At 44.0% G+C, this 17,901-nt stretch overlaps 1 protein-coding gene across 2 annotated transcripts in view; it reads left to right on the top strand.

Annotated features, from left to right (window-relative positions):
* The window catches only part of KLHL13 (kelch like family member 13), a 153,856-nt gene that overhangs the window by 55,745 nt on the left and 80,210 nt on the right, over window positions 1-17,901 (top strand). The window contains exon 2 of one of the 2 annotated variants that reach the window (XM_043974136.1): window positions 6,029-6,100. The exons of the other annotated variant lie outside the window; for it this stretch is intronic. Coding sequence (XP_043830071.1) covers window positions 6,051-6,100 — 50 coding nt within the window. The 5' untranslated portion in view covers window positions 6,029-6,050. The remainder of the gene's footprint in view (window positions 1-6,028; window positions 6,101-17,901) is intronic. 2 annotated transcript variants of the gene reach the window in all.

The raw sequence follows: 17,901 nt of genomic DNA, 5'->3' as shown, positions 1-17,901 counted from the left end.
TCAGTGATTGCTGCTTTGGTCCATTTTCCTTTGAGGGAGGAGGTAAAAAACCCATCTCGAAACTTTTCCATTGTTTTCTGATCAATCATCCTCTTGAGAGAGCTAGAAAAGCAGCAGATCCAAGCCATTACTATTGTATTTCTTTCATTGACTTCTGCATGTAGTTTGGTCAGGTCTAGCTCTCAGGAATCCCAAGGGTTCTTGCTTCTGCTCCCTCACAGTGCAACAGATAGGTGGGTATGAAGGGGAGTAAAGATCACATGCTGGTGGAGGCACTGGAGAATAACCCCAGGGGCATCTGTTCCATTCCACATCTCTTTGCATCCTCCTACTTCCCCTCCTGTGGGGGACTCTTGAGGAGACTCTGGCTTACTTGTGTTTCTTGGCAAGTTCACTGCATTCTCTCCCTCTCTCTGTACCTCTCTGTCTCTCTTTCTCTGTTTCTCTTTCTCTCTGTCCTCTCATCTCTTTTTTCTATCCCCCTTTCTTTCTGTGACTTTCTCTTTGTGCCTGTCTCTTTCTCTTTGTCTCTGTCCCTTTCTCTATTTCTGTCTCTCTCTCTCTCCGTGTCTTTCTGTCTCTCAACCGGCTTTTGCTGGATTTTTTTGTGTGGTAATAATACCATTTCTTAATCTTCCATTGTCTTTTATTATTTTTTTAAAGAATCGGTAGTCTCAACTTTTTTTTAGACTCACTAACCACGAGAGCAGAGACAGATACTCCTTGCTGCCCCTGGCTGCTGATGTTCTGCCTTTGGCCCAGGGATGCTGTTTACCAGATGAGATTTCTGAGGTTTTTAAGCCTCCTCGAGATGGCACCTGTTTTTCCTGGCTTTGAGGACCTTAAGAAATGGCTTGAGTCAAATGCTTTTACTTTGTCAATATCTCCTTTCGGGGAGTGCCTAGATCACTTTAGTTGGTTGGTTTGGCGCTGCTCTAAATGCTTGTGTCTTCTCACCTTGATCTTTTCTTCTCATTTGACATTGATTTGAACTTTTGTTCCATCACTTAATCCAGGCACAAACAGCTGATTCCAAACTGACTACCATCAAAGTCACCAGTCACTTCTGGTGGAAAATATAGTAAGTAGCACTTCAATTAGTTGGCTGATGAATGAAATGTCCGTTCAGAAGAGCCACAGGAAGCAGCAGTGGGGATGTGGCAAAGGGTGCTGAGCTCACAGTTGGTGGAGACGGGTTCAAACGAACCCCAGACCAAACTTGTTCATTCCTTCTCCCTTCTTTATAACCTCCCTATTTCTTGCAGCCCATCAGCAAGTATTTATCTCAGGCCCTCTCTGTGACGAGCCCTGTGCTTGGGGATCCTGGGGATCCAAGTACAATAAATGAAACAATTTCCTCTCCCAAGAAGTTACATTCTTGTGGTTGAGGCAATAAAGACCTAAGTCTTTATAGTCTAAGTAGGAAGGAAATCAATAGAAATATATACAATAAAAGGTAGGTAGGTGGATGCTAGAGGTTGGGAGAATCAGGAAAGGCTTCTCACACAAGGTGATACTTGATCTGGATATTGAAGAAGGGGCATAGGAGGCAGAGGCATAAAGGGGACGGAATAGCAGGCTAGCTATGTGACTCTGGGCAAATGAAGCTCTGGGTATCTCTCTAAAACTAGAAGTTGCAGAGAAGGTGGGGCAGCTAGGTGACTCAGTGGATAGAGCATTGGTACTGAATTTGGGAGGATCTGAGTTCAAATTTGACCTCAGACACTTACTAGCTGTGTGACCTTAGGCAAGTCACTTAACCCCAATAGCCTTAAACATCCAGGGCCATCTCCAGTCATCCTGATGTATATCTTGCCACTGGACCCATATGGCTTTGGAGGAGAGAGTGAGGCTGGTGACCTTGCACAGCCCTTCCTTACTTAAATCCAATTCAGTGAAAGTTATGACATCATTCTGATGTCATGGTCCTCTTTGAGATGGAAGGACAAACAACAACAAGCACCGTGCCTTTGGAGAAGGTGCTGACTGAGAGAGGGAGTTTTCACATGGGGAATTTTTTGTGCTAAGGAAAGCTGAATGCTCACATAATCAACACTTTTGATTCATGCTACTGGAGAAGCCTTTTAAGAGTCCCTTGGATAGCAAGGAGACGATCAAATCAGTTAATGCTTAAAGAAACCAATTCAGATTATTCACTGGAAAGTCAAATATTGAAGCTGAAACTTAAATACTTGGGCCACATGGTGAGAAGATAGGACTCATTGGAAAAGACCGCCATGTTGGGAAAGATTGAAGGCAACAAAAAAACAAAAACAAAAATACATTTTGGGGGTAGCTAGGTGGCACAGTGGATAAAGCACTTGGCCCTGGATTCAGGAGGACCTGAGTTCAAATCCAGCCTCAGACATTTGACACTTACTAGCTGTGTGACCCTGAGCAAGTCACTTAACCCTCATTGCCTGGCCAAAACCAAAAAAAAACCCCAAAACCAAAACAAAGATTGAAGGCAAAAGGAGAAGGGGGCGGCAGAGGATGAGATGGGTAGAGAGTGTCATGGCAACAATGAACGTGAGCTTGGACAGACTTTGGGAGATAATGGAGGCTAGAAGGGCCTGGCATTCTATGGTTCATGGGGTCATGGAGAGTAGACTACAACTGAACAACAAAATTGAATCACATGTCCAGCTTCTGATGGTGTTTAAAGTCAAAATTCTGTTTGGGCCCAAGATAGGATACAGGTGGAACATTCTACACACTGTTCCGCCATGTTTTGTGTGTGTGTTTACTAATCAGTCTAGGCACATATATACATATATGTCTATATAATGTCCATGAATGTAAGTTCTTGATATATCTTGTTGATTGATAGAAATAAAAAGATACCACTCTGTAGAGCTTTATTTTAAATTTCTTTTCCAGGCCTATGGTTTTTTGTTTTGTTTTGTTTTGTTTTGTTTGCAGGGTAATGAGGGTTAAGTGACTTGCCCAAGGTCACACAGCTAGTAAGTGTCAAATGTCTAAGGCTGGATTTGAACTCAGGTCCTCCTGAATCCAGGGCCAGTGCTTTATCCACTGCGCCACCTAGCTGCCCCCTAGGCCTGTGTTTTCTAATTAGTCAAATGATGACATAACATGCAGAGGAAGGCTACTAAGAGTTAACTTTTATTTATGAAACACTTTAAGGTTCAAAGTGCTTTCTGTCCCTTATCTCTCTGTGTCCAAATGTCTATACTTGTTTCCTCCAGGGTGAAAGTAGCATGTATGCCCTTCCACCCCACTAGAAAAAGATTTTTTTCTATCGGAGGTTACCGTGCTGTTCATGGCAACATTTTTCTTTTGGAGGGGGAAGGGGTCCAGTTTCAAATCGCACATTGGCTTTTTCTTTTCAAGTATCCTATTGACTTTACCTAGTGAATCAAGCCTCTTTTGTGTTCTACCCTTGGCCCTGTGGCCTCTCTAGCTCTGGAGAGATCTGGCCCTTAGTTGTGAATTAATTTGAAAACAGGGTCCTTCAGGGCTTGAACTCCTTTGTACTTAAATAATGAAATGCTCCCATAGGAGAGCCTTGGATAACTGGGCCCTTGGTGTGGGCTGAGCCTCTGTGTGTGTGTGTGTGTGTGTGTGTGTGTGTGTGTGTGTGCGTGTATGTGGCTGCTGCACTGCCCCTCAATTGGTCAAAAACAGTTTGGCATTTTCTAAGATGCCATTCATTGCATTTTGCTTTTCAGACAGCTTGCAAATTTCCTTTGTTTGGCTCTTCTCCATTTTCTTAAGATGATTACCATGATATAGCCCCACTTAAAAAGGAGTTTGAACCTTGGAACACAGAGGACAGATGCCTTCTGTGTCATTAGCCCCAGGAAACAAGACCATTTGATGGTGTGGAATGAAGCCTTAACTGTTAGGGACCAAGATCGATCTCTTTCCTGGTAGGCTTTGAAGGGCTTGGGAAATGTCCACAGCTGCAGTGAAAACCGGCAGTAGCCACGGAGAGTCAGTATTCTGGCAGGCCCAGGTCCCTGTGGTGATTGGGCCATGGCCTGGCTTTTCTAGTTGCTTCTATTACAGAATTGTCTTTACAACCTCCCCAGTTTCTGCCCCATCTCTGGGTCAGAGCAAAAGAGCAGAAGCAAAGCTTCTTCCTGGCAGAAGTGGCTGAGTGATTATCTCCTTGCTGCCAGGGCAGGAAGTTTATCTTCTTGCCAGGTAGGAGCCTTGGGCTCCTGTGCATTGAGCAGTTGAGTTTATGGTCACTTTCTGAAGTGAAAACAAAAAGGAACCTTGTATAAAACAAAATTTTCCTGAAGACTCAAGTTCTGATTTTGCAAACTTCACATACTTTGTAATTTCCTGACTTTCATTTCCAGATGACTTTCTGCAATTTATTTGAGTTCCAGCAGCATACTTATTGTTCATTTTTCTCCACATTGTCCTGTTCAGGATTTTTTCTTCAGATCGTTTGGCCAACTTTTGTCTGGGGGTGTGGTGAGGGCTGGCACTTACCCCATTGTTGGTGGAGTGGAGGAAGCTCTGATCTGGTAGTGTGAAGACTTCTGGGCCTTCAGTCTCTACCTCCCATGTGTTGCTGGGTGACCTTGGTCAAGTCTTTTCCTCTTTGTGAGGCTCATGTTTCCCTTGTGTGGAATGAAGTGTCTAGACTGACTAGGCTGTGAGGGCTTTTCCACTTCTGGCTTTCTCTTAATCTAATCACAGACTGTGCCTGGGGGTGGTGCCTTCATGCCAGGGCCTCAACTGGGTGGGCTGGGGTGAGGTTTAAGCTAGAACTTTTCCATAATTGGAGACATACAGCAAACATTCACTGGGATATCTTCTGAAGGAGCTGGTAGTCTCAGGCAAACATTGGGCGGCCCCTTGTTGGAGGGGACTGTAGGTCATATCTGGGCAGACTAGGTGAGCTCTGAATTCTTGTCCAACTCGGATCCTGTGGGCAAATTTGGCATTAGGGAGAAAAATACTAAGAACATTGCAACTCATAATTTTAAGAAATATGTTTTCCTGATTGATCCAAGCAAGTATGGAAAGGCACTCTGACAAAACAGTCTGAAAGCATAGACAGTTGTTTTTAGCTCATCCAGTGTCTGCTATAATGTAGATGTTTAAGAAGAATAGGTAGCTTAAGAAGTACCTGGAAAAAAATTAGCTTTAGTATGAAATGGGAGTCATTGGGAGTCATCTTCCCCAGAAGCCATTTCAGCATTTTCAGCTTGGGGAGCACTTGCATCAGTTGAAAGAAGACTTCTAGTGCTTTTCTGTGCTCATCACACTGATCATTTCTTATGGGCACAATGATTATTACTCCATTACATTCATGGACCATAACCTCTTTGCCCATTCCTTGATCACTAGATATCTACTTTGTTTCCAGTTCTTTGTTGCCACTAAAAAATACTGCTAGAAATATTTTGGGGAATGTGGGTCCTTTTCTTTGGTCATTGATCTATTTGGGGCATATGCCTAGCACTGGGATCTCTGGGCCAAAGTCTGTGGTTGTTTTAGTTACTTTAATTCCAACAGACATTTATTAAAAGTACCAGTTACTTGTAAGGCACCATACTGTGCAAAGACAAAACTAAAACGTTGGCCTCCCCCAAGGAACTTGTGATCTCTCTGGTGATTGAGCTAGCAAACAGATAAGCATGTCAATCCTAGTTTGAGGAGAATGGAGAAAAGACTAATAACTAAAGGAGAAAGGAATGTGTTTTCCTAGGACATGGCATGTGAGCAAAGTCTTTAAGGAAGCTAGGGATGCGAAGGGCTGAAAGTGAGGAGGGTGTGGAGATTGGACGTGGGGTGTGGAGGTCAGGGGACGGTCAGTCATAGCATCGCTTTGGCCTGTGAACTTGGCTTGGAGGGTTTTTTGTTTTTTTGTCTTGTGTTTTGATTAATTTCTTTTAGAGAAGAATTTATTTTCATAATACGGCAGGTTCCGTGAAAATAACTTTGCATTTTCTTTATGTATTATGTAAATAAGATTAGAAGGGTAACAATGTACCCTTTTGAATTGTATTAATTTTGATGTTCAATTTTTCCCCCTCTTTCCTGACAGGGCTTTTGCCCGGCGTGACGTGATGGAGCATTCAATCCATAGAGGGGAGCTGCTAGATGCAATCAATGAACGGTATGATTATGAATGCAGTTATTTTAGAAAGGAGATAAAGGATTTCTTAAGGGCTCATTATTTACTAGGCCCAATCTTTCTGCTCCTCCAGCCTCCAAATACGAGGGGCTCCATAAAGATTTGATGATATAATTGGATTGAGTAAAGGGTACAAGTAAATGATTGTGTTAGAAATTGGCCTAACACGGAGGGAGAGATTGTGCTTGGAAATCTCCATCAAGATAAGCTAAGTGTATGGTTCTCAGAGGAATTTGGTCAGTTAATGAATGCTGACTCCTTCCAGGACCTCAGAGGCACCCCCCTCCCCCACATAGCATGTGGATGACCAGAGGGCTTCAGAGTGCAGAGCTTTGTTTCACATTGTGCTGGTTATATCAGGTGGAAAAAATGAGAGCTAAATGGTCAGCCTGGACTTTGTTCTCAGGAAAGGGCACAAGGCCAAGGGAAGGCCCCCAGAATAGTGGGGAGATAGGCTTTATGGAGGTAGGATATGGGCAAGAAGGGCGTCAGATGAAAACATATCACTGGGCTGAATTCCGATTGAATGGGGGGAATGGCCACATTGATAAGCTCCCAGATCCATCCAAGGCCATTTAAATGTTGGCATCCCTTGCCCAAGAATGGCCATTTCAGCAAAGTTTTCTATAAAGCAAGGCTTTCCCCAGTTAAAAACAAACTCTAGAAAGAGCCTGGTATAGTGGCATGGAAATCCCCTTGGATGCCTCACCCTGGTGTGGAAGAGACTATAGTTCCTCAAAAGCCTGTGGGCAGTGTTCAAAGTCTGACTGTGTTTCTCAGGTCAGAAAGTCTTTAGGGAAGAACTTCATGCTATGACTGGCTGCGTGGCTTTTTCCTGTAGAACAGCCTGGTGAAATCTGGAAGGGCATCAGGGTTACTATAAGGTACTGTGTTTGGGGGGCCATAGTGATGCCCCCAATGTGTTTTTTTGTTGTTGTTGCTTTTTGGTTTTTTGTGTTTTGCTTTTTTTTTGCAGGACAATGAGGGTTAAGTGACTTGCCCAGGGTCACACAGCTAGTGAATGTCAACAGTCTGAGGTCAGATTTGAACTCAGGTCCTCCTGAATCCAGGGCCAGTGTTTTATCCACTGCGCCACCTAGCTGCCCTCGCCAATGTGTTTTTAGGAGGCACTTTTTCAGACAATCAAACAAAGGACTGAAATTGTCTTTTAAATATAAATGTGTGTGTCTGAGGGTGGGAGGTGTCTTAATGTATTTTGAATGCGTATTTTGAAAATGCTGATGCATGTATTATGTGAACATGAAGGGAAAGTATTTTTAAGAAGTTTTTACGGATATATTTTGTATTTTTACATTACCATAATTTCTCCCAATATCTCTCTCCCTCTCTAAGACTCATCTTCTATAACAAATATTTTAAAGGCAAAAATAAAGAGGGAAAATCAGTGTAACTGATCATTACATTAAAAAAGTCTGAAAATATGTGCTACACTCGTGGACCACCCAGCTGTCCAGAGGGGCAGGCTGAAGGGGCCGTGCCTTCTCACAGCTCTTCTTTGGTGTCATTGGCATTCTTTGTAATTTTGCCTCATTCACTTGGGGTTTTTTCCATTTGCATTTTGGGATTCATTGTGTACAGTGCTTTCTTGGCTCTGTTTAATTCATTTTGCATGTGTCTATACTTCTGTATTTATCACACTTGTTTTTTCATTTTTAATATTTTATTTCCCCCGATTATATATAAAAACAATTAACATACTTAAATTTTTTTTGAGTTCTCAATTCTATTCCTCCCTCCCTCCTTTCCTCCCTCCCTGAAATGGTAAGCAGTCTGATATAGGTTATACGTGTGCAATCATGTAAAACGTTTCTATATTAGTCATTTTGTGGAAGAAAATTCAAACAAAGCAACAAAAAAAGAAAGTGAAGAATAGTATGCTTCTGTATGTATTCAGACTCCATCAGTTCTTTCTCTGGAAATGGATAGCATTTTTGATCATGAGTGCTTTGGGATTGCCTTGCATCATTGCATTGCTGAGAATAGCTAAGTCATTCATAGTTATTTGTCGAACAATAGTTACTGCTGTGTATGATATTCTCCGGGTTCTGCCCAGTTCATTTTGCATCAGTCCATGTCTTTTCAGGTTTTTCTGAAATCGTCCTGCATGTCATTTCTTATAGCACAATAATATACCTTTACAATCATATACCACAGCTTATTTAGCCATTCCCCAATTGATGGACATTCCTCTCAATTTCCAATTCTTAGCCACCACAAAAAAGCTGAAATATTTTTGTATTAATACACTCATTCTTTATCACAGAAGGCTGAAACATTCAATATTTTTGTCACAGTACAAATATAAGCAGAATTTTTGCCTCACTCTTCCTTTTTAAATTGTATGTTCTTTGACAAGAAGTGGGAAGTCTTCTTAAGTGTTTGGAAACTAACCAAGGGGCAGTTTGTAAAAAGCAACACTGTAAGCTATCAACAATCATGACACAATGCTTCAAGTCTCTAAAAAAAGAAATGCAAATTAAAACAACTCTGAGGCTTCAGCTTACACTCATAATATTGAGAATGATGAAAATGGTAAATGTTGAAGGGACTGTGAAAAGATAGGTACACGAATACACTTTTGGTGGAGCCACAAATTTATCCAACAGTTCTGAAAAATGATTTGTAATTATGCTAAAAAGTCACTGAAAACATACATATCCTTTAACTCTGTGATACCATTTTGGCATATAGTCCAAGAAGGGCAAAGATATAAGGGAAAGGTCCCATATATTAAAAATATTTATAGCAGCATTTTTTAGTAGCAAAGAACTGCAAACAAACAATACTCATCAATTGGGAAATAGCTGAAAGTATGAATGCATTATGAAAGCAATGGAATATTATTATACTAATATTCCATCCACAATTTGTTTAGCCATTCTCTTATCAATGGACATTTACTTTGTTTCTAATTCTTTTCTATCTCAAAAAGTACTGTTATAAATGTTTTTGTGTATATGGGGACTTTTTTCTTATGAATGACCTTTTTGGGGTATAAGGCTTAGTATCTCTGGGTTAAAGGGTATGGATTCTTTAGTCACTTTATTTGCATAAGTCCAGATTGATTTCCAAAATGGTTGTACCAACTCACTGCCTCACCAGATGTGTACTAGTGTGGTTGTCAGGGTCAGGGTTGCTTTGATTTACATTTACATTTCTCTTATTAGTGATTTGGACCTTCTTTCACATGGTTGTGGATATTTTGCAATTCTTCTTTTGAGAACTGCATGTTTGTATCTTTTGATCATTTAGTTATTGGGGAATGGCTTGTGGTCATATACATCTAGAACTAGATTTAGACATGGTAAATGTAGATACATCTTGGATACCAAGCCCTTATCCGAGAAATTTGATACAAATATTTTCCTCCCTATTCCACCTTCTTCTACTTGTCACATTACTTTTGTTTATGCAGAAGCTTCTTAGTGTCATGTGCTCAAAGTTATCTATTTTCTCTTTTGTAAGGGCCTCTCTCATTTGGTTAAGAATATGTCTCCTCTTGACAGCTATGATCTCTTTCTTTTCTATTTTTTTATAGTCTGATCTTTAATATTAAGGACATGTATTCATTTAGAAGGTATTGTGGAATGTGGTATAAGGGGCTGGGCTAAGCCTCATTGCTGCAAGATAGCTTTTTACTTTTTCCAGCAGTTTTTGATCAAACAAGGAGTTCTTTCTTAAGAAATTTATTTTTTCTACTTTATTGAACATTGGGATATTGAGTTCCATTATTTATTCTTTTTTTTCTAGGGCAATGCGGGTTATGTGACTTGCCCAGGGTCACACAGCTAGTGAGTGTCAAGTGTCTGAGACCGGGTTTGAACTCAGGTCCTCCTGAATCCAGGGCCGGTACTCTATCTACTGCGCCACCCAGCTGGCCAGAGTTCCATTATTTCTGATGCTGAAGGGAGAGTATCAGAAGGAGACATGGTAGCTTGTCCCAATGCCACTTGGTGATGTGCTAGTAATTGAATAAGACTAGCTGCTGTTTGTGTAATGCCTGAAGGTGTGCTGATGAACCTATCGTTCTCTGAATTATCAGTGGAATTACAAACGGAGGCTCTTTCAGTCCAGCCCAGTGCTGGGGGGGGGGCAGAGCCAAGCACTCAAGAAGGGAGTGACTGGATGTGAGACTGAAGGTAAGCCAACAGAAGTTAGGAGGGTTGCCCGTCCACCTCTCAGTGGCATTCAGGAGAGTGACCAGACAGGGCCTTTTATCAGCACTTGCTTTCCATGGCTCTTCAAAGTACTGGCTTCTTTATAACTGAATGTCGATAGCTTCGTTTCTGGTATGTTTATCTTTGCTTAGGTCAAACTGGGACAGTGAATCAGAAGGGAAAATCTCAGGCTCAAAGATGCCTGTAAAGATGAGTTTATCTCAGGCCGTTTACCTAGCAGCAGTAGGTAAACTCTGATCTGTTGTGTTTGGATAACTGGAGAGGGAAATAAAGGCGTATGGCTCGGAGCCCAGTGGCTTCGTAGAGTGTCATTGTTGTTTCATCCCAGAGTTCTGCAGGCTTGACATTGCCCCTCGCCATGGTCCCTGGAATGCTTCAGCCAGGGCAGCTTGCACCCTAGCAGGATAGCTGCCTCTCCACCTCTCCACCCCTCCACCCCTCCCCGTGCAGGGTTCGAGGTCATTCTGAACCATCTATCCTTTGACTCAGCCTTTTTTACAAGGCATAGATGGGGGGTTGTTTTACAGTGAGGTCCCAGTGAAGACACTCCCTACACTAGTGCAGAGTCGCACCAGCTCTGACACTTAGAGTCCTTGTGAATTGCCAGGAAATCCTGAAAGGCTTAAGGGATAGGTCTAGGGTCACACAGCCAGGATGTGTCAGAGGCACGGTTCTCTGAACCCAAGTCTTCCTAACTGGAGGACTTATTCTCTGCTATTTCATTTTGTCTGTCTACAACCTAGGTGGCACAGTGGGTAGAGGGCCAGGCTTGGAGTCAGGAAGATCTGGGTTCTAGTTTGGCCTCAGACACATATTAACTGTGTGACTCTGGGCAAGTCACTTCACCACTGTTTACTTCAGTTTCCCACCATTTCTAAAATTGGGGTAATAGCACCTACCTCCCAGAGTTGTGAGAATCAAATGAGATCATATTTGTATAGCACTTTGCAAACCTTAAAACTCTATATTAATGCTAGCTAGAATGATTATTATTCATGAATAGAAAACTGCCCCATCTAAGATTCTTCAAAAATGCAACATATTACCTACTGCTTACAGAGAGTAAGCTAATGAACAGGCAAGGACCTAGGTATTTTTTTCTATTTTCAATATGCCTTTAGTAAAAGATCATTTCATTCCTGTGTAATTGCCATAACTATGCTTGCTCCTCAAAGATGAGAAAATGTCTTTCCCTCCCTTCCTTCTTCACAGATGTGGGGGTCTGTGGTTCCAGAACACTGCATACACTGTCATACTTAGGTGATGTGTTGGCTAGTTTTGCTGAACTACTTTGTTTCTTCTTGTTGCAAGTGAGAGGAGGGCTCAGTGAGTAGGATGGGGGAAGGTTATATTTGGAATCCTGGTGATATAAAAACAAAAGAAATGAAGGAATTATTAAGCATATATGAAGTATGTCCTATGTGTCAAGCACTGTGCTAAGACAGAAACGGTCTTTTCCAAAGAGAAAGATCACGTGAGAGCCAAAAGCTTGAAGGCCGGAAGGCCAAGAGGCCTTGAGGCCTACAACTTTGGCTTAACACTTAGAGCTCACCCTGGCAAAGCATGAAGGATCTCTGGCAATGTTTATATCATATTTTTGCCTTCCTGGGCCCTTCACTGATGCAACACCCATCCCAGGAGTGCCTCCTAGGTCAGCTTGCAATGACTTGTCCAGGGTCACACAGCTAGAAAGTGTCTAAGGCTGGGTTTGAACTTAGGAGGTTGACCTGACTCCAGGCCCAGTGCTCTTTCCACTGTGGTGCCACCAGCTGCCTGATGCCAAGGTGTGTCTTTTGGGGTCTACATCCTGCACACGTGGGAGCACCTTGAGCGGTTCCCTTCCCTCCTCCCCGGACCTATCTACCTGAGTGCACTGACCCCTGGTGGACTCTATTGTTTGCTCATCCCTGTATAATTAATCTAATCATTACTGAGTGAGTCCTTCTGAGCTCCAGCGAGGCTGCCCTGTGCAGAGCACAGAGACTCTCCTCTGGGGCCCTGGACCCCCTTTCAGTGTTAGTGTCAGTGTTGGTCATCGCTCCTGAGGCCTTGGGCAGAACCCCAACCCATCCTCCTGATCCCTTTGCCCCCCCCCAGGCCAGCTTTTGCTGTTTGTTCTTCTCTTCCCACTGTTCTCTGTCCTTCTGTTTCCATTTATACTTCTTTCCCCTGTGTGTCTCGATCTTCCCTTCGGCCCTTCCCTTCTGGGAGCCTGCCAGTCACAGCGTGTTAGGTGTGAGTGAGCTAGGACTTCCTTGCCTCCAGTTGCCTCTTTTTGCTATTTTTGGCCATTTTCTTTCCAGGTCCTATTCTCTCCACCACCACCCCCCCCCCGCCCCTCCAAGTTGCTGGAGTCTGGCATCATTCCATGGGCCTCCCATTGCCAGATGCCAGACTTTGGACAACTGAGGTGCACTGTTGATCAGCTTAAGGAAAGTTTGAGATCATCGGTATCTCTTCAGTAATAGGCTTTATTGGCACCTACTCTTGGACAGTTTTCTCGTTGTCTGATGTCTTCTCCATATGTATGAGCTGGTTTTTAAAATATTATTTGGCATCTGCTTGGCCATCTCTAAGGATCGCTCAGAGATCACCCTAGGCATTGATTGCTTCTCCTGGCTTTGCGGTTCTCCAGGGTGTATGTAACCATCGGGGCTGGTGCAAAACTCTCCAAACAGACTGAAATTTAATATACTGGAATAAAACAAATGCCGCATAGCATTTTGGGGAGGCTTAAGGGAGAGGGCAGTTTTGGTCCAGATGCTTGCTTGGGATTCACTGACATAGGGCATAAGAACAAGTTGTCAATTCAGGCCAGTTTTGGGAAGCACCTACTGGGCTGTGGCACCGTGCAGGTGCCAGTAATACAGGACAAAGATAAAATAGTCCCTTCCCTCAAGAAGCTTCCTTCTCAAACACTGTTCTGGTGCCTCTTTTGTGCCATTTGAAGATAAATTAAAAAGATTAAACAATTATGAAGGTTCTGCTGCAAGTTCTCTGGAAACAAAGCTTTTATCCGTTGGTCTGCTCAGCTAATGATCTTGTCGGCACCCTAGAGGCAAAGGGGCTTTCTTGCTTGGGGAAAGCTCCATGGAGGAGGAGTGCTGGCATCTAAATTTTCTTTGTGCATGGATAGTTGTTATTAATTGGAGATATCATTTAAGATGCATCCTACCCAACACATAGCCAGATCGGACCTGACCAGAGCAAGACTAGGGATCTGTAAAAATCGGGCCAGTTTGGGGCATCTAGGTAGCGCAGTGAATAAAGCATTGACCCTGGATTCAGGAGGACGTGAGTTCAAATCTGGCCTCAGACACTTGACACTTACTAGCTGTGTGACCCTGGGCAAGTCACTTAACCCTCATTGCCCTGCCCCCCCTCAAAAAAATTCGTCTAGTTTGAAGGTGGTTTCCATATCTTGCCCTCTGCATTAGAGAAGGCCTTGATAAATAGCTTGTTTAGAATGAGGCCCCTCCTTTGTCTTTGTCTGCTGTCAGCCTCTACTGTCTACACTACTTACACTATGTATACTATCTCTACAGTGACAAGTATGGAAACCATCTCAGTCCACCGAGTTTCTTCCTTGGGGTTTGTCTTAGGTTATTTCTATAGGTAGACTCTAAAACACAATGGTCTGGAAGAGTCAGAGGTGGGCTGGGCGTGGGGGGGAGGGGAGAGCCACTTCAAGGAAATTGTGACAGTTAGATTTGGGTTGAGAGGGCTTCTTGGGAGCAACAAATGCTCCGACGCTTGGTGTGGGATCATAGATGCTCCCCAAAGAGAATGCCTGAGCTCTACACGTTGAACTAGAATCCTTTTATAAGAAGTGTCTGAGGCCAGATTTGAACTCAGGTCCTCCTGAATCCAGGGCTGGTGCTTTCTCCACTGCAGCACCACCTAGCTGCCCCCAGTTCAAGGTATTTGAACAGAGAAGTGACGTGATCAAATTTTATTCATTCAACAGATATGCCTACAGTGTGCCCAGCACTGAGCTATGTAAAAATGAACCGGTCTTGCCCCCAAGGAGTTTACTTCCATTGTAGTGGGGTGAGGGAGAGGGAAGATTTCCAGGAGAAGAATGATAGTAACTGGAGGGATCCCCAGTGACCTCATTGAGGAGATGGTACTTGAACTGAACTCTGAAGGACACTGGGGATTGTGTGAGCCAGAGAGTAGGAGGGGGCAAAGGGAGGAGCTGGAGTGGCAAATGGACTGTTTGACCTTTATTGTAACGTGTACTTAGCTGGGGAAGGTCCGCAGGCTCGCTTCAGGTTCTGGAGGACTTTAATGCCAAACAGAGAAGACTGTATTAAGTGTATCCATGTGAGAAGTACAAGGGAGCCCCTGGAACTTCTTGAGCAGGGCAATGTCATGGTGAGATCCATGTTTTAAGAAGATCGATTTGTCAGCTCGGGGGGGATGGGGTGGAAGCAGGGAGCCCAGTGAGGAGGGCATTACAATTGCCTAGATGAGAGGTGATAAGGACCTCAGATAGAGTATGGCAACAAGAGGAATGTGGTGGCAACAGAATGGACAGTACTTGGCAACTGACTGGCTTGGGGAGGTGTGGGAGAATGAGGAGGCCAAGATGCCTTTGAGGTTGACAACCTGTGTAACTGTAAGGACAGTGGTACCCTGGACCAAAAATGAAGATTGCTTACTGATGATACTGCAGATGGTACTAGCAGAGAAAAATTAGCATCAGGGCCCTGTTATGTATCTAGATAGATCCTCTGTAGAGCTCTCTTTGTATAGATTGGTTTCCTTGTTGGTTCCTCCATTAGACTGTAAGTTCCTTGAGGGCAGGACTATCTTTTGCCTCTTTTTCATCTCTAGCACTTAGTAGGTACCTAATGAGTGTTCATGATTGGTTGGTTGATTGTGCTAGGGCCCCACCAAATTTTCCTCAGCCCAGAGATTCAGCTTACCTCCAGTGTGTTGGGTAAAGCCTCTGTAGACAATTGATTGGAAAAAGTGGACACACTTTTCTCACGCTGAGGTTTGTGGATGGGGTGTGCTTTGCACTCAGGGAAGGAGATGCCCTACTTCCTTCAGTAGGACTTTCTTAATTCCCCCAGTTGATGGGATCCACCAGTTCCCCTCCCCCCCAATTTTTAAAATTTATCTGGTATGTAGCTTGGATTGGCTTATCTGTGAATATTGATCCCTTGTTAGAATGTCAGCTCCTGGAGGATGGAGGGTGTTTCACTTTTTTTTTTTGGCGGGGCAATGAGGGTTAAGTGACTTGCCCAGGGTCACACAGCTAGTAAGTGCAAGTGTCTGAGGCCGGATTTGAACTCGGGTCCTCCTGACTCCAGGGCTGGTGCTTTACCCACTATGCCACTTAGCTGCCCCTGGGTGTTTCACTTTTGTCTGTATTCACTGTGTTTAGGCCAGGGCCCTGCACATGAATGAATGCTTGGGGGTAGATGGATCGATGGATGAGTGTACAGATCTCTTGCTGTATTGCAAATGATGGAATATTCTAGCTCCCTTTGATTGCTGGGGCTCCCCAGAGCACAAGAGAGGGCAGGCCAGGTGTGGGAAGGATGGCTCCCTTGTTGTGGGTCTGTGCCTTCTTGTCTCCTGTTGTGGCAGTGGGGGTGGGGCTGGGGTGCTGGACTCTCCCCTGTTCTAGTTGCAGCAGGCCTACCTAGGCTATACGCTAGCACCCCAGCAGCTTTTCCTGCTTGCTTCCTGGTAATCTTCCCATAATTTTCTTTTAGCTTTTCCAACTCTTGGTCCCTTTGGCCCATGGGACTTATCTTTAGTGGCTCAATCTGAGCTTTGGAAGTGAGTAGCCCAGGCTGGCCTCTGGCTGTCAGGCCTGTTGGAACTCTAACCAAAAAGTCCCAATGTCGTCAGAGTTGAGGTGACCAGCTTGGCGGTAGCCAAGCCAAGACGTTATTCACATGACCAGCTTCGGCCAGCTGCAGCTCTCGAAGCAAAGCTGGGTATGTGTGCCATCCCAGCTGCAGGGCAGCCCCATGGTCCCAGAGAAAGTTGGAGACATTTATGTGGTGAATCAGGCCAGAAGAGCCTTCCTTTCCTGCTTGAGGGCCTCTGACAGGCATCGTGGATACACAGTGACATGGTACCCAGGCCTCCCTCGTAAGGACTTTGCAGACCAATAGGAACACATAACTGTGCTACATGGGCAAGGGGAAGAAATGAAAAGGAAGGTTCCTGGCAAAGGACTCTGGGAAACAGAAGCCAGGGATGGCCAGGGACCTGGGAATGCCTGCTAGAGACTTGGACTTTTGACTCAGCCTTTCTTCAGACGTGATTGTGAAACCTGGGGTCCCCAGAGCCCAACGGTTGATTCTTTGTGGTTTTTTTAATTACAGGTGTTCTCTTCCCCCTGCCCCCCCACCCCCCTTTTGGGGAAGGGGTAAGTTAGAAGGACTTGTTGTCCTTGTTTACTCCTGGGTGTCATCTCCCACACATTTTCCTCCCTTCTGTGTATTTGTTCTGTAGAGGATTTCAGTCCCTAGCTTGGGCAGCTCCGTATGGATTGTGCAGCTGGATGTTGTGGGAGGGTGACTTCACTCTGAATCTCTTGGCTCCATCTAGTGGATCTCTGATTGTCAGAACTGAATTCTGTGGTTGGGGATTTCCTCATCCCAAGTTGTAGAAGTTGCTTAATAGAAGATAACTGCAGAGGACACTGTGGGTTTTATTTGAATTCTTTTGCATTACCCTTTCAATCTCCTGTACTACCCCCACCCCAGGCCCCTTGTCATGACCAGTCTTACTGTAAAGAGAGATTAAATCTTCTGCTGATGTGGCCTGGGCTGGTTTTCGAAGAGCCCAATAAATTGGCTTCCTCCCTTCCTAGCTTTACCAGTCTTATTAGGGCGTAGACAGTGATCCCTGGTTTTTCTTGCCTCAGTGTCTTCATTTGAAAATATGTGCCCACTGTCACTCATACTGTTAATAAAGCTTCTTGGATACTTCACAGTGAACACACTGTGTTCACTTATAACAATATGTTTGAAGAAGTAATGCTGCATTTTCGAGAAAGACAGATAGAAAGATAGAAGAACCCCCCCCCAATTTTCAATTATTTTTCCTCTTTCTCTAGGTGGATGTTAGAAAGCAGTGAAGTTGAAGACATGTCAAATCCATGTGCCCATTGTGTGCAACCAGGATTGATTGAGCTTCCCATGTGCCCAGCTTGGTGTTACAGAGGAAGGAAGCCAAGGGAAAGAGCCCTGTGCTCTGCTTTATGCAGAAAGACAAGGCATGTATGCATGAACCCAATAGCAATATGAGCTGGTGGCAGAAGAAGCGCCAAATTGATGGACAGACCCTAAGTGCTCTAGGAGTTGAAAAATAGGCTTGAAGGGTCTGGGAAAACTTTGTGGGACAATGTAAGATGAGCACTTGAGGTAGGCCTTGCACAATGGCTGGGATGGGGATAAGCAGAGAAAGTGGCTTGAGAGAACATTTGGGAGAGTGACAGAGGTTTGGAGGTGAGGAAGATTATGGGATATTGAGAAGAAAAGGATATGTGATTGGCCCAAGCAGAAACTTTCCCAGGTAGAACAATAAGAGGGTCTTGTAGATATCAATAGCTAG

This window comes from Dromiciops gliroides, chromosome X (assembly GCF_019393635.1).
Source record: "Dromiciops gliroides isolate mDroGli1 chromosome X, mDroGli1.pri, whole genome shotgun sequence".
Lineage (NCBI taxonomy): Eukaryota > Metazoa > Chordata > Mammalia > Microbiotheria > Microbiotheriidae > Dromiciops > Dromiciops gliroides.
Note: the sequence above shows the minus strand (reverse complement) of the source record. Positions and strands in the feature narration are given on the sequence as shown.